Genomic DNA, 12144 nt, shown 5'->3' on the forward strand with positions numbered 1-12144 from the left:
GTACTATTGTAGTCATTCAACCCTATTAGTGTTTGCTCTCCCCTGTGAGATGTCTGTGCATTCTAATGAGCGCACCCGCTGTCTGACACATGCGGAGGCTTTCCGTTTTGTAAAAACATATTAAAGCAAATTAAAGGGGGATTTTAAAACTGAAAGTTAGAGAAAGGAGCTGGGGTATCTGGGAAAATCCGCTCATTAATGCCATCATTGGGTACCCTCTTTGAACTTTACCTAGGTTTAAATGCATCATCTAGGACAGTTTGCTTTATGCATGTTTTCTAGGCAAAATTACAATGTGCTCCATCAACAGTGGCGACAGGGAATTTTTAACTAATTGAGCGGTTCATGCTTCATTGGAAAAAAAACCCATCACAAATCTTTCGATTTTTTTGACCCTCTGCCCATTAGAGTTACAAATGTGAAACACCGTGCCAGAATGTCTGTACAAGATGTACATATTCCAAAGATCAATTGTTTGAAGGCTACTCGACAGTTAATGTCATCCCCCCACAGTACCAAATTCACCTAAAGCCATGCATTGTCCCTAAAGGCAGAGAGTGTCACACCATTACACTGTCATGACTCAGCTCCAATGGGCTTTTGAAGTAGCTCTTGATTCTCAGCATTATGGAAAGACTTTACAGTAACAATAGCCCAGCTGGGTTCTACGCCACAAAGGGTGAAGCTGAGGTCAGGATAACTATGAAGTGTTTTGATGCCTCATCCCACCTACTTCTGCCAAGCTAGCCAGTCTATCTGAAGTAGCACCATTCTGTTCGCAGGGGACTGTTTAGCTTTTGCTTTCTAGCAGCTAATCACCTTTGGTGCAATTCAAAGCCTGTGCTGCAGAGGGAAAGACAATTAGTTCTTAACTAGAGAAGAGCCAGGATCACCTATTTGGAGTCTATTTTATTTCATTATTTTGAAATGTTAATGTAGACCTCAATTTAACTCATGCAGCAGGGTTAATATTTTAGTTGAATTAGTTTGTGTGGATTCTGGAATTGGGAAAATATACTTCCACCTTCTGAATCAGCTGTTTTACTGTGCTTTTATAAGAGTGGCTTTTACAAAAATCTTGTAAGAATCCCCAGATTAACTCGTTTATCAAGGACCTTCTGTATCACAACTGCTTGCTGAAAAATCCGAAAAAAAAAATCAGCTGCAGAGTCTCCCGCATTAACAACTGGAACATCTGTCCTGCAGAAGTCCAACACTTTGGATGGGACCGTATCACTCATGACTCATGAATTCAGCTCTGCCGTTTGAGCTTGTGGTGTCCTGCTTCTGGCTCTTTTGTCATTGCGGTCTACAAAAGCCGCGCATGTTTATACCCCAGGTCTTCGTTTGTAATGGCACATTGGTAGGTAGAGATCGGGTAGGGAGTACCTTGATGATGTCCGACTCCTTGTCGTCTGGCGTGTAGTTCTCGAGGTCCTTGTTGCTGTCTCTGTTCTCGTTGTCCTCAGCACCGCTCAGGTGCGCCTCTAACAAGTCCCGGCTCTGACCTCCTGCAGGCCATTCCATTTGGTCCCTAAAGTCAGGCGGCTGCTGTATGCATGCATGGGCAAGTTAATGAAAACAAAACAAAGGATAAAGAGAGGGGAGGAAGGACAGGGGGGTGGTTTGTGAAGGGCAGCAGGGGAGGTGGGGCGGGGGGAGGAGAGAAAGGGAGGTTGTTCAGGAGTACAAAGGGTAAAGGGTTGGGGGGAGGGGCGGGGGGGCAAAACAGATAAACAAAAAAAATGGCTTTCGTAAACATCCAAAAACTACAAGACAAAGAAAAGTATGTAAAGAAAAAACAGCTTTATCACAGTGGCGTAAGACAGTGTGGAAAACGAAATCAAAACAACAATGAGATAGAGTATGGGCTGGATTTGGTTCTGGAGTGTGTGTTGGGGGGGAGGAGGAGGGGGTGTGGAGGGGAGAAAAACAAAGAGAGAAGAAAGGGAAAAAAGTGTGCAAACACCAGTCATGGTGCCCATGCAGTGAGGGGGAGAGGGGAGAGCTGGGGACTTCTGACTGTCCCACAGTCGTGCACAGCTAATAGAGCTCTGTTCTAATCAGTCTGTATGTTCAGGGAAGGTAGTCCGGCTGCATGACACTAACGATAAGGTTGTCTATACCTCCTTAACTGGAGGTTTTGGACTGCTGTAATGTGGGTGGTTGGATCTGGGATTTATATCGCCTTCTCTCAGGCATCTCATAGTCCCAGAGCTGCCCAGAAGTAGTCGACTATTGCAAAAGGCTGACCTCTCACCACATGGGAGATGAGAGCCCTCTGGAATTCACAACTGCATCTCTCGCTATGAGATCTGTTCAGCCCAGGAGGTCTACTTAATTCTGCACCATTTTCAAGCACATCGTAACCTTTTCTTTCTTACTTGATGGTCTATATATTGTTTCAACATACTCTTCACTGAGTCTTGTGGACATAATTATGATATTCCAACAAACAGTGACAAGTAACCACCAAACATTTCATTACTTATATAGGTCATAATTTGGGTTAGGAAAATGTATGGACCTCCAGAAAACATCCTGTATTTGGTGGGAACAGCAAGGAAAGTTAATTGTAGTCAAAGCTTTTTTTTCTTCCAGCGAGAAATGGAGAGAATTAAAAAAAAAAAGTACATTGATAAAAAAAAATCTGATTGGATGATAAGATGTATGCATCCTGAACATGAACAGAATTCCTAATTCTCTTTGGCCATTTCTTTTTTATATACTTGGATTTCCAAGATTGGATTGCTTTGCCCTAGTCAAATCGTTTTAATGGACTACCTTCTTCAACATGCACACTCCATTAGGCTAGAGTTCTATCTGGAATTCTGTGGGGTCTTAACACCATGCACAGTAGATAATTCTTTGAATTATTGAGGATTTTAATGTCAGAAGAATATTAGTAAGCTTTAGCATGGTAAATAAAGCAAAGAAAAGAAAATTGTTGCTGGGGGATTGTCAGCAGAAAAGGGATGCTTACCTTTTGGTCAGCACCGATTCCCTTGTTTGGTCCCTCTGTTGTGCAGTCTTGGGAAACAGAAGGCATTGTGGCTAAAAAGCTCCCTGACTCGGAAAGAAGAGGTAACGGCGATGCGCCTTCAATTTGTTCCCTGCTAGAGTAACCAAGATGTTCTACCTTGTCCATGAAGGTGGCTAATTCTCTCTGCAAGGCACTCAGCCTGTTGTTAAGGGCACTGACCAGCTTTAGGTCACTTGAGGCCTCACTTTTGTCAAGACTCTCATTCAAGGCCTGCTCTGGGGTATCAATGGAAGGACAGATCTTCGGATAGGACGAAAACCCATTGGAGTCCAATATCATAAGGTCAATGGCTTTGCTAACAAGTCCAGCCTGTTCTTTGATCCTAAGTAGAGCATCGTAGTCTTTACTTTTGAAGAACTCTGAGCCCTCATAGTTGTCGATGTGGCTATTGCGCCGTATCAGCTTCTCCTGATCTTCCCTGGAGTCATTCTCCCCTCCAATTGGTCCTTCTCTCCTGATCTGGGACGGGACGCATTCGGCTGAATCCCCTGCTTCAGCATCTGTCTCCATGGAGAGTCGGGTGGACTGGTAGGAGGCCAGGTCGCAGCGCTGGAGGTTGGAGAGCAGGACCCTGTTCTCATACTGGAGTTTTTTGACCTTGCCGCTGAGCTCTCCAATCTGGAGCTTGGCATTCAGCAGCTCCTCCTGCGAGGGCTCGCTCATCACCGAGCAGCTGTCCTCTGACATGGTGGCATCCAGGTCGTGCTCCGATTTGTACTTGTTCAGCTCATTCATCAGCAGCTTGTTCTGCTCCTCCATCTCCAGGAGTGACCTCCTCAGCAGGTCAGCCTCTTCCTCCACAAACTGCAGGTGGCGCTTCAGCTCCACCATGCTTTCCCTGGAGTCCCCGTAACTGCCGGTCGCTGTGACCAGGTGGCCTGGGAGCTCCTGGCTTTTCATCTCATCCATCTCGGCCCTCAAGCCCCGGTTCTCCACCTCAAGCTCCACGATCCTGCGGCTCAGGAGGTTGGCCTCCTCTTCTACCAGCTTGAGGTGGACTTTCAGTTCGGCCTCCCGTGTGTGAGGAGAGTCAGCCACCTCCTCCACCGAGAGCGTGCTGTCCAGGTCTCCGTACAGAGATCTGTACTTCACCAGCTCCTCCTTCATGCTGTCGTTGTCCTTGGCCATCTTGGTCAGCTTCTTGCACATGAGGGCTGATTCCTCCTTTGCGAAGTGAAGCTGGCATTTGAGGTCAGCACTGTCCTCCTGAAATTGAACAACACTGAAGGGTTTGTTCAGGGGAAGACAATTGGGTTTGCTGGCCCTAAGGAAGTCCTACCACAAGTCTACTGTTTGTTGGCTCTTTTTAAAGAATTATTTTGTGAAACCAGACAAGTTGCCCTTGTCTTATGATACATTTTGAAATGATTTCATTGTGAAGAAATGACCCAGGAAACCACGGCTGATCATGGAAAAAGCTAACAACAACTGTCCAAACAACTATCACATACAATCCAGTAAACTTACTGGAATGTTTCTTTCTATCTTTGTTTCACATGATCTTAAGTAAATGATCAAATGTGTCTGAAAGTAAGCCTCAAATAAAATAATGAAGCATTTGTTTCTCTGTATAGTGTCAAAGAGAAGTATTTAATGTACTGTATACGTAAAGTCTATATTTTCTTTATAGTAGAAAACAGAGAAGAGTAGTTTAAAGTACATCCAGTAATTGTATTTATTTTCAAGGACTCAAAATTTAAAACTATTTCTAAGTTCCTGTTCTAAGTTTTGAGTGAGGAATGTGATTGCAATGCGAAGGCACAAGTGATTACAGGTTTGGATACCTGCCTTTAACACATTTCTAATGGTATCTGTAATTTTCTTACGATTCTGTGCTACTAAAGGTGTGTTTACATGAGCTAAAGTGAGAGTTTACAGGTTTCTAACTAGCACTGATAACATATTCTTAAACTTCAACTGCACCGTTGCTTGAATTTAATTAAAGAAAAGAGGAATTATAAAATCACATGCCTAACTTGTTATTAAAGTAATAACTAGATCGTTCTTGGCAGTGGCATGTTATTTACTCAGTAAAGCTTAAGGACTAACATTAGGGTCTTTGATAACTGATAGATGTGTACAGTATATTTATTTATCATCCTGTTCAGCAGGAAGGCTATCAGTACATTCAAGCATTCAAGCATTAGGATAATATTATTACCTGGGCGGATGGTTTCTTGTCGGTTTTGTTGGCCAAACGAGCTCCTCTTTTCTTCAAAGAGTTCTAAAACAAACAAAAAGAATGAATCAATGTATAAAAACCATAACTGTAAGCAGTGCGAGTATTGTAAAATATCGTTCTGGAGTATATCATTGTAATACAGATATATTCCTGCTAACATAAAAAGCTGGCATCCCATTAGCACTGCTACTCAGACATAAAAATGCACGGACATAATCTTCAACCTTGCAATAATACATTTATTTATCCAGTAAGGATATAAAACATGTCATTAGGAATGCTCTTTGGGATACCTGTGACTCATTTATTTATTTTTTTTGGTGCCGTGAGACAGAATAATTGATATCCACAATAAACCTCTGCAGTGTACGCTAGCACAATCCTTTCCATGGCAACTAATGCTGTTGAAGTATTAAAAAGACAGCACTCTCTGCTAACACGTGGCATTTAGTCTGTTTAATAAGGGATATAATTTCAGTCCTTACAAAAGTGCTGCTGTTTCTAGAGTGGAGTGAGATCATGTAGCGCTAAATCTTGCAGCTGCAGTATGTAATATCTGTAATATGTTTCCTTCACAGTTTAACTATTAAACTACTAATTTGCCAGTGCTAGTTCTTCAATGCTTTACTTTTAAAGACAAAGTTAAACTGCATACAAGCAAACAAAAAAAATAAAAGACCCACTGTACTTTTGTTGTTTTTTTTTTACAATTCAAAAGACTAGGAAAACGTCACGATAATCTGAAGAGGTATCGTGGAGTCCACTGAAATCCTCTCCTCCTGGGATTCACAACAGCACATGCAAGCACAGGTCTTTATTTCCACAGATACAGTGCTCCCTCCCTCTTCACATTCATTCCTCAGCTTCCTGCACACAAGCCTCTGAATCCCACAGGCTTTTCTCCGCCTTGCCAAGCTGATGCAATCTGCTGGGTTATTCTGAACAACTGAAGCCGGCAAAAGGCAGAGATTTGGTATACTGAGAAACAGCAGCAGCAGGCTGATTCCAAAGGGGCCGTCTGTCTTGGAAAACCACATGGCTGCCTCCAGTTTGAGGTTAAACCCTTTTCCTCCTGGAAACAGAAGTCTTAGACTGAATAAAGACAAATCCAGAAATGTATTTATGAAGTGCACAATGCCAAGTAAGACTGCTTCAGCATGGTGTGATACACTCTCTATCCTACTTTCTAATCCTGACCCAGTTTTGAGACACATAAATGTGATGTCAGCAGATAATCAATAGGCAAGGCTCCATTAATACAGCAAAGGCTGGCCCAGGGCTAGCACTGCTATTGCTCTCATTTGTTTTTACCTCTTTATGGGAATTTCATCTTGTTCAGATGGGGGTGTTTCTTGTGCCAGGGCAAGCGCTGGGTGACATGAATTTATATTTTTCTGGTGGGCGGGTTGCCCTTCGCCACCGTCGGGCCAATGTGTTTAAACTCCAGGTTGGTGACTTAGAGCTTGCGGATACGTTTGTTCTTACTCAACAAGATTAAAAAGCTGGTTTAGAGTCACTTGTGGGAAGCAGTTACTGTTGCACTCAGGTGTACTCGTGTGGTGGTCTGTAAATAATGGCTTTGATCCCTAAATACTCTTCCTTTGCCAGTTGGTAGTTGGTTTGCAATTATTTGTTGTCAAACTCTTTGATCCTGCTGAAAAATTATTCATCAAAAATGCCCCCGTGAGATCAAGGAAAACAGATGGCACTCCTCTATGGCTTTATTTTCATGGAAAAACAACCATGATTTTGTTCTGAAAGAGAAACGCACTGAGAACACAACAAATGTTTTCATCTGGCATTTGTGTGTTGGGCTTTGACAGTCAACACCTTTCAACAAAAGGATTACTTTCCATAGTGCCCGGGACAGAATAATGGGCTCAAAAAATGCCAGCGTTGCATAATCATCCCTTTGAGTACCTCATTAAATAAAATCTGTGGGATTCAGAGATAATTAAGCAGAGTTAAGTTCTCTCTTTGACTGAGACAGCCAGACCATATCAAGATGATATTGTTGCTGGGTAATGGAAAAAAATAATCATAATGATAATAAAGGCCAGCAGATATTATAACATACAATGGCTCTTTTTTTCATGTTGGTGGATTTTCAGAAGCAATCAGCCAGGCTGTCCCAGAGGCACAGGCAACGAAGATTTGCTGACTTGGCTAGATTGAGAATTTATTGTACAGAGAGCCCTGATCATCCAATATAGAGGGGTCACAACCTGAGAACGGGGAACAAATGAGTCTCACTTTCCTGCTAATGAAACTGTCACGTCCCAACTTGAATACACTGTATTAAGGGTGTAGGCTGGAGCTTTCATGAAGGAAAGAGGATTCAGAGGGAGCTTTTTGAAAGCAAGATGTTTTTATCTGGGTTTAGTCAACCTGCCGTAGAACAGCCTGCTACTTCAGGCTGCACAAACTATACAAGAAGAAATATAGCAGCACCCCACTTTATCTGAGAAGAAAGGGGGAGCTGTTTTTAAGTATGACTCAATAAAGCAGTGAATTTTGTCCAAGGAATTGTAGGGAGCAACTCTGTAAAATGGAGTTAAAACCAATCACAATGCAAAAAAATATATAAATAAGAATAAAAAAATGTTGCAGTACCGTCATAAAGCACCTAGTCCACCAAAAAAAAACAACAGAAATACCCTTAAAATTCAAAACTTGAACATGTTTATATTTTCATATAAACACCATAAAGAACACTAACTCGTTAGTTATGAAGGAAACTATTCTGCAATTTCAATGCTATATGTTACTATTGTTCTTCCAGACACATTCTTTAAGAAGCACTGTTAGTAAGTTTGTTTTCTGAGGGCAGTTGAGTTCAGAGGGCGCACAGTGTTTTGGAGACACAAAAGAAATCTCTGCACTGAATTGGCTTATAAACCATTTTGCTCTATAGTAAGGTTCTTTAGGATCCTTAAGAACTGGTAATCGAGGATGTACAGTGTAAATCCCTGAACCATTTTTATTTCCCAGTCAGATCTCAAAAGAAGACAACAACCGCTCATTATCAGTTCCTGGTGGTGAAAATCTAGAGCCATTGCAGTCAACAAGAAATTTGAAGGTTCTCTGTTCCTAAGAAAACAAACTGTTTTTTCTAACTCAAACTGCAAATAATTGGTCACAGCAACTGCCTCTTTAGGTTAGCCCCTTTAGAGTCAATCAGGACAGAGAAATGTTGTGGAAAGGATGAGTGCCGGTCCTTAGTGAGGCCTCTCTTCATCCAGCAAATGAAGCTCAAGCCATAATGGGTTCACGGTGGTTCCCATGGTAACCACTTGTGCTCTCGATTACTCAGTGGTTGTTGTGGAAGCAAACGGAACAAATTGGAAAAAAAGAAGAAAGAAATGAAGTGAAATCAATTCCCCTCCCCTCCCTTGAAACCTGACAGCTGTCAATGTAAAAGCCAATGAAAAGCCTTCTAAGATATTCGGCTCCCTTCTGAGGCAAGAAACCTGACAACATGAAACAGTTCTTTCATTCTTGTCAGTTAAATGAATAGATCCATAAATTGTTGTGCTAAACATAATTCATCATGTTTTAGTGACCACCACCATGTTATTAAAATGAAAGTATATGTTAAAAACACTATTAAAAACAATTACAACAAATAACGATATACTGATTGTTTTTGAAAAATTCCCTCCGAAGATCTCATTGAGTCTGACTTGCAAAACGTTAGTCTGCTATGTAATATTTTTAAAAATATAGCTTCACGTCCAAAACTTTTTTTTTCTGTACAACTTCCAGACCAAAAGCATAAATGAACTAAAGGATTATACGACCCGAGAGCTCAGAGATAAGAAACATTCACCTGCCCCCGTGTCCCAGTCCTGTTTTTTTCCTGGCCTGCTCGTTTCCATTAATTCTCTTCTGCTAACTTGTTTTTGAAGCTGCCAGTTGTGGCTCTGCTCCATCCCCCTGAGACACCTGAGCTAATGGCCAACTAAGGCTGAGGAGAGCTGGGCTGCGTTAATGAGAACAGGCCTTGGCAGCACCTGTGCTGGGCTCTACAGACTCCAAGTGGCCTGGCGTTAGGCTCAGCCATCTGCTCTGGCTACAACAGCCAAGAGCTTCTGTGAAACAGCCCCAGGTTCTGAAAAGGGCCCTGTGTTGGGGGAAGTCATGCTCCTCTGAGTCTTCACCCCCTCACTGGTTGAAACGAACAGGAATAAAGAAAACAAGTGTTTAACCAACCCCTCTGTCATGGCAGGTCAGGGAAGATTTGCTGCAGTAGGGATCCCCTGTCTAAATACTTATAAGTTCAGGTGGGTAGCTGTGTCAGCATGCGTAGGCTGCAAAGGAACAAGTAATAGGTTTATTCCCTGCTGAAAAGAGAAGAAAGAAAACACAGCGTTTCGGCTGTGGAGCCTTCTTCGGGTGTAAGAAAGATAGGACAGTCAACAAAGATAATACAGCCTGGGAAAACAAAAGCTGGGAGAGAGGAGGAGGCGGGAGCAGGGGAGAGGCAGAGTGGCCAATTAAGTGGTGCGAGGTCGAGGTCGAGGTGAGGAGAGGTGTGAAACGAAACCTACAAATAATTTCTCAGGTTCTGGGAGTTACTCCTCTGTCCATCTTATGTCTCTGTCCTGACTTTTGTCCTCAGTGCTGTCAATTTATATGCCTGAAATGATACAATATGCTTCTGTCTGGGTATCCTATGAGTATATAGCACGTAGATCAGCAGTCAGTGTATACAGTATGTATATAAGAAAACTGTGAGCACATTTTTATACAGAAGCATTTTATGCTGCGTTTGATTGTTCTGAAGGATCAGATTAATCAATTTTGCATGTTTGTTCTTTGCTGGTTTCTGTTTGGAATCTTTTTTGTTTCTTGCAAAGAAAGATGATTATTTTTATCAAGGCATACTGGTAAGAGACGTGATCAAACTTCAGTATATGTTTCTTTTTGAATGCATTTTCATAGCATCTGTGTCAATTCACACCTTTTTCCTTGTACTGAATTTATTGTATTCCCTTCTCTGGATAAGTGTGACAAATGACAATGCAGATGATCTTTGCATATTTATATATTTCCCCTTTATACTTTATACTTCTCCTTAATGCAAGTTTCAGCTCACACAAAGACTTTGGTGCCACATGTACTAAAACTAAGGGTTAATGCAGAAATGTGTTTTTTGTGATGAACTGTCCACAGCAGTTATCACAAAGTTTTGTGATACGTCGCTCATCTGCCCTTCATTACTGCCAAATTATGATGTAACCTGCCTCGCAAATCAATGGTTCATTGATTAAGGGAGAACATTGTAATGCCTAACCCATGCAGACAGGAAAGAGAGGCTACTTCTTTCCCACAAAAGCCCATTGTGTTGAAGTGTATGCTGGCCTTAGAGCTTCTTCCACTAATGACCAGCATGTCCTCAACACCTCAATGTCGGGAGACATTAGCTCTTTGAAACAACCAAGCTTTTAGGAGAAAAAGTAAATGGGGAAAAATAATTTTAAAAAAAATGTAATAAGCCTTCTGGTACCAGAAGAAACTGACTACTACGTACAAACATCTATCTTTTGCTCTTTTGCCCCCAACCAATAGCAAATGAAACGAAACAGCACAAGGTGGGTTTGAAAAATTGAAATATCTGATGCTCATTAAGTTTACTGTCAGGAGCAATTAATGTAGGATCTGTCCAGGCAGCCCGAAATACTGCAACTACCTTTTTTTTCACTGCTGCTAACAGTTGATTTCCCGTCCAAGGCCCCCACAGCATTTTTCTCTCAAATGCACATATTCATTCTTTTCTTAAAGTCCATGCTTCATAGCCATACGATGCCACTGGCCACACAAGCACTTTGACCGGCCTGTTTTTTTTTGTTAGTGGTATTTTGAACTCATTTCAAGGATCACCGAATTGAAAATCATTCCAGTAGCCTCATTAATCTTGGTGCAGGCCATGATCAGTTAAGATAAGGAACATTCAGTGTGTCACCGCAGTGTGTTATACCGTAGATGCTGCAATTATTCTGCTAGTCTTTTCTAAATCCTGAAAGTGGCAGGCTGGAATGGAAATTGACTGAGGCGGTGTTTGACATTTCAGTTCTTTCCCTGCAGGATGCCTCTCCAAGTGTGCAGGAGTATTCAACCACTTAACATTTCACATCACACCACCAAACAGCTCTTTGAACCAAAGGGTCACACAATCCGATAGGTCTTCATTTCAGTCACTTCCAGCTGGAAATGTGCCTTTTGTAGTTTGTGAGAATATTTACAGACATACATTGCCTCATAAAATAGACAGCAATACCTCAGGTGGATTATAGAAATGATTGCAAAGCCCTGAATGGAATTCAGTGATGTACTGTTGACTGAAATAAGACACCAAATAAATGTATATTGGAAGCCTCGGTGCACTGTTTTGTTTTGGAAGTTAGAACAAAAGAAACCTGTATGTACATTTCTGAAAAAGGATCATGCCAAAGCTGCAGATGGTAGGTTCTTTTATCCTCCCTTGTTGGAAACCAGGTTGTCCACATATTTATAAAGTGAAACCACTATTGTTAGCTAAAACCGTATTTATTTGTCAAAGATCCCCGTTCTGCATGTACTGAACTGTCCATTTTAACAAGTGAACGCATTCAAGTGATTTAACTAGTTTAAGACGGTGCTTATGTACACAACCAAAGTCCTGTAGTCAGCTCTGTACTTCTGTCCTTCAAGGGAATCATTGTTTAGGAGGAAGTAGGAAGTAGTTTAGAAGATGGGCTTGGAGAAGTAGAAAAAAATTCATCTGCAACAAAAAAGGGGCCAATGACAGCATTGCTACTGAATCGCTGCGTCTTGCTGATTTTTAAAAACATTGGCTTTCTCCATCCTCGTAGGGGGAGAATGCAAGGAATTCACCTCCTCCTCTGCTCGTGCTAACTCTCTTACACATTGAGCTGAG

General features: G+C 41.8%; 1 protein-coding gene across 2 annotated transcripts in view; it reads right to left on the reverse strand.

Moving 5' to 3' along the window:
- Window positions 1-12144, reverse strand: part of mtcl2 (microtubule crosslinking factor 2) — a 41081-nt gene that overhangs the window by 12579 nt on the left and 16358 nt on the right. The window contains exons 4-6 of one of the 2 annotated variants that reach the window (XM_088937428.1): window positions 5205-5267; window positions 2984-4249; window positions 1390-1548 (exon numbers count right to left, since the gene is read on the reverse strand). In XM_088937428.1, coding sequence (XP_088793554.1) covers window positions 1390-1548; window positions 2984-4249; window positions 5205-5267 — 1488 coding nt within the window. Of the gene's footprint in view, window positions 1-1389; window positions 1552-2983; window positions 4250-5204; window positions 5268-12144 lie in introns of both variants that reach the window. The other variant, XM_088937427.1, reaches the window with a different exon arrangement.

The sequence above is a fragment of the Atractosteus spatula genome, chromosome 19 (genome assembly GCF_055471065.1).
Source record: "Atractosteus spatula isolate fAtrSpa1 chromosome 19, fAtrSpa1.hap1, whole genome shotgun sequence".
Classification (NCBI taxonomy): Eukaryota; Metazoa; Chordata; class Actinopteri; order Semionotiformes; family Lepisosteidae; genus Atractosteus; species Atractosteus spatula.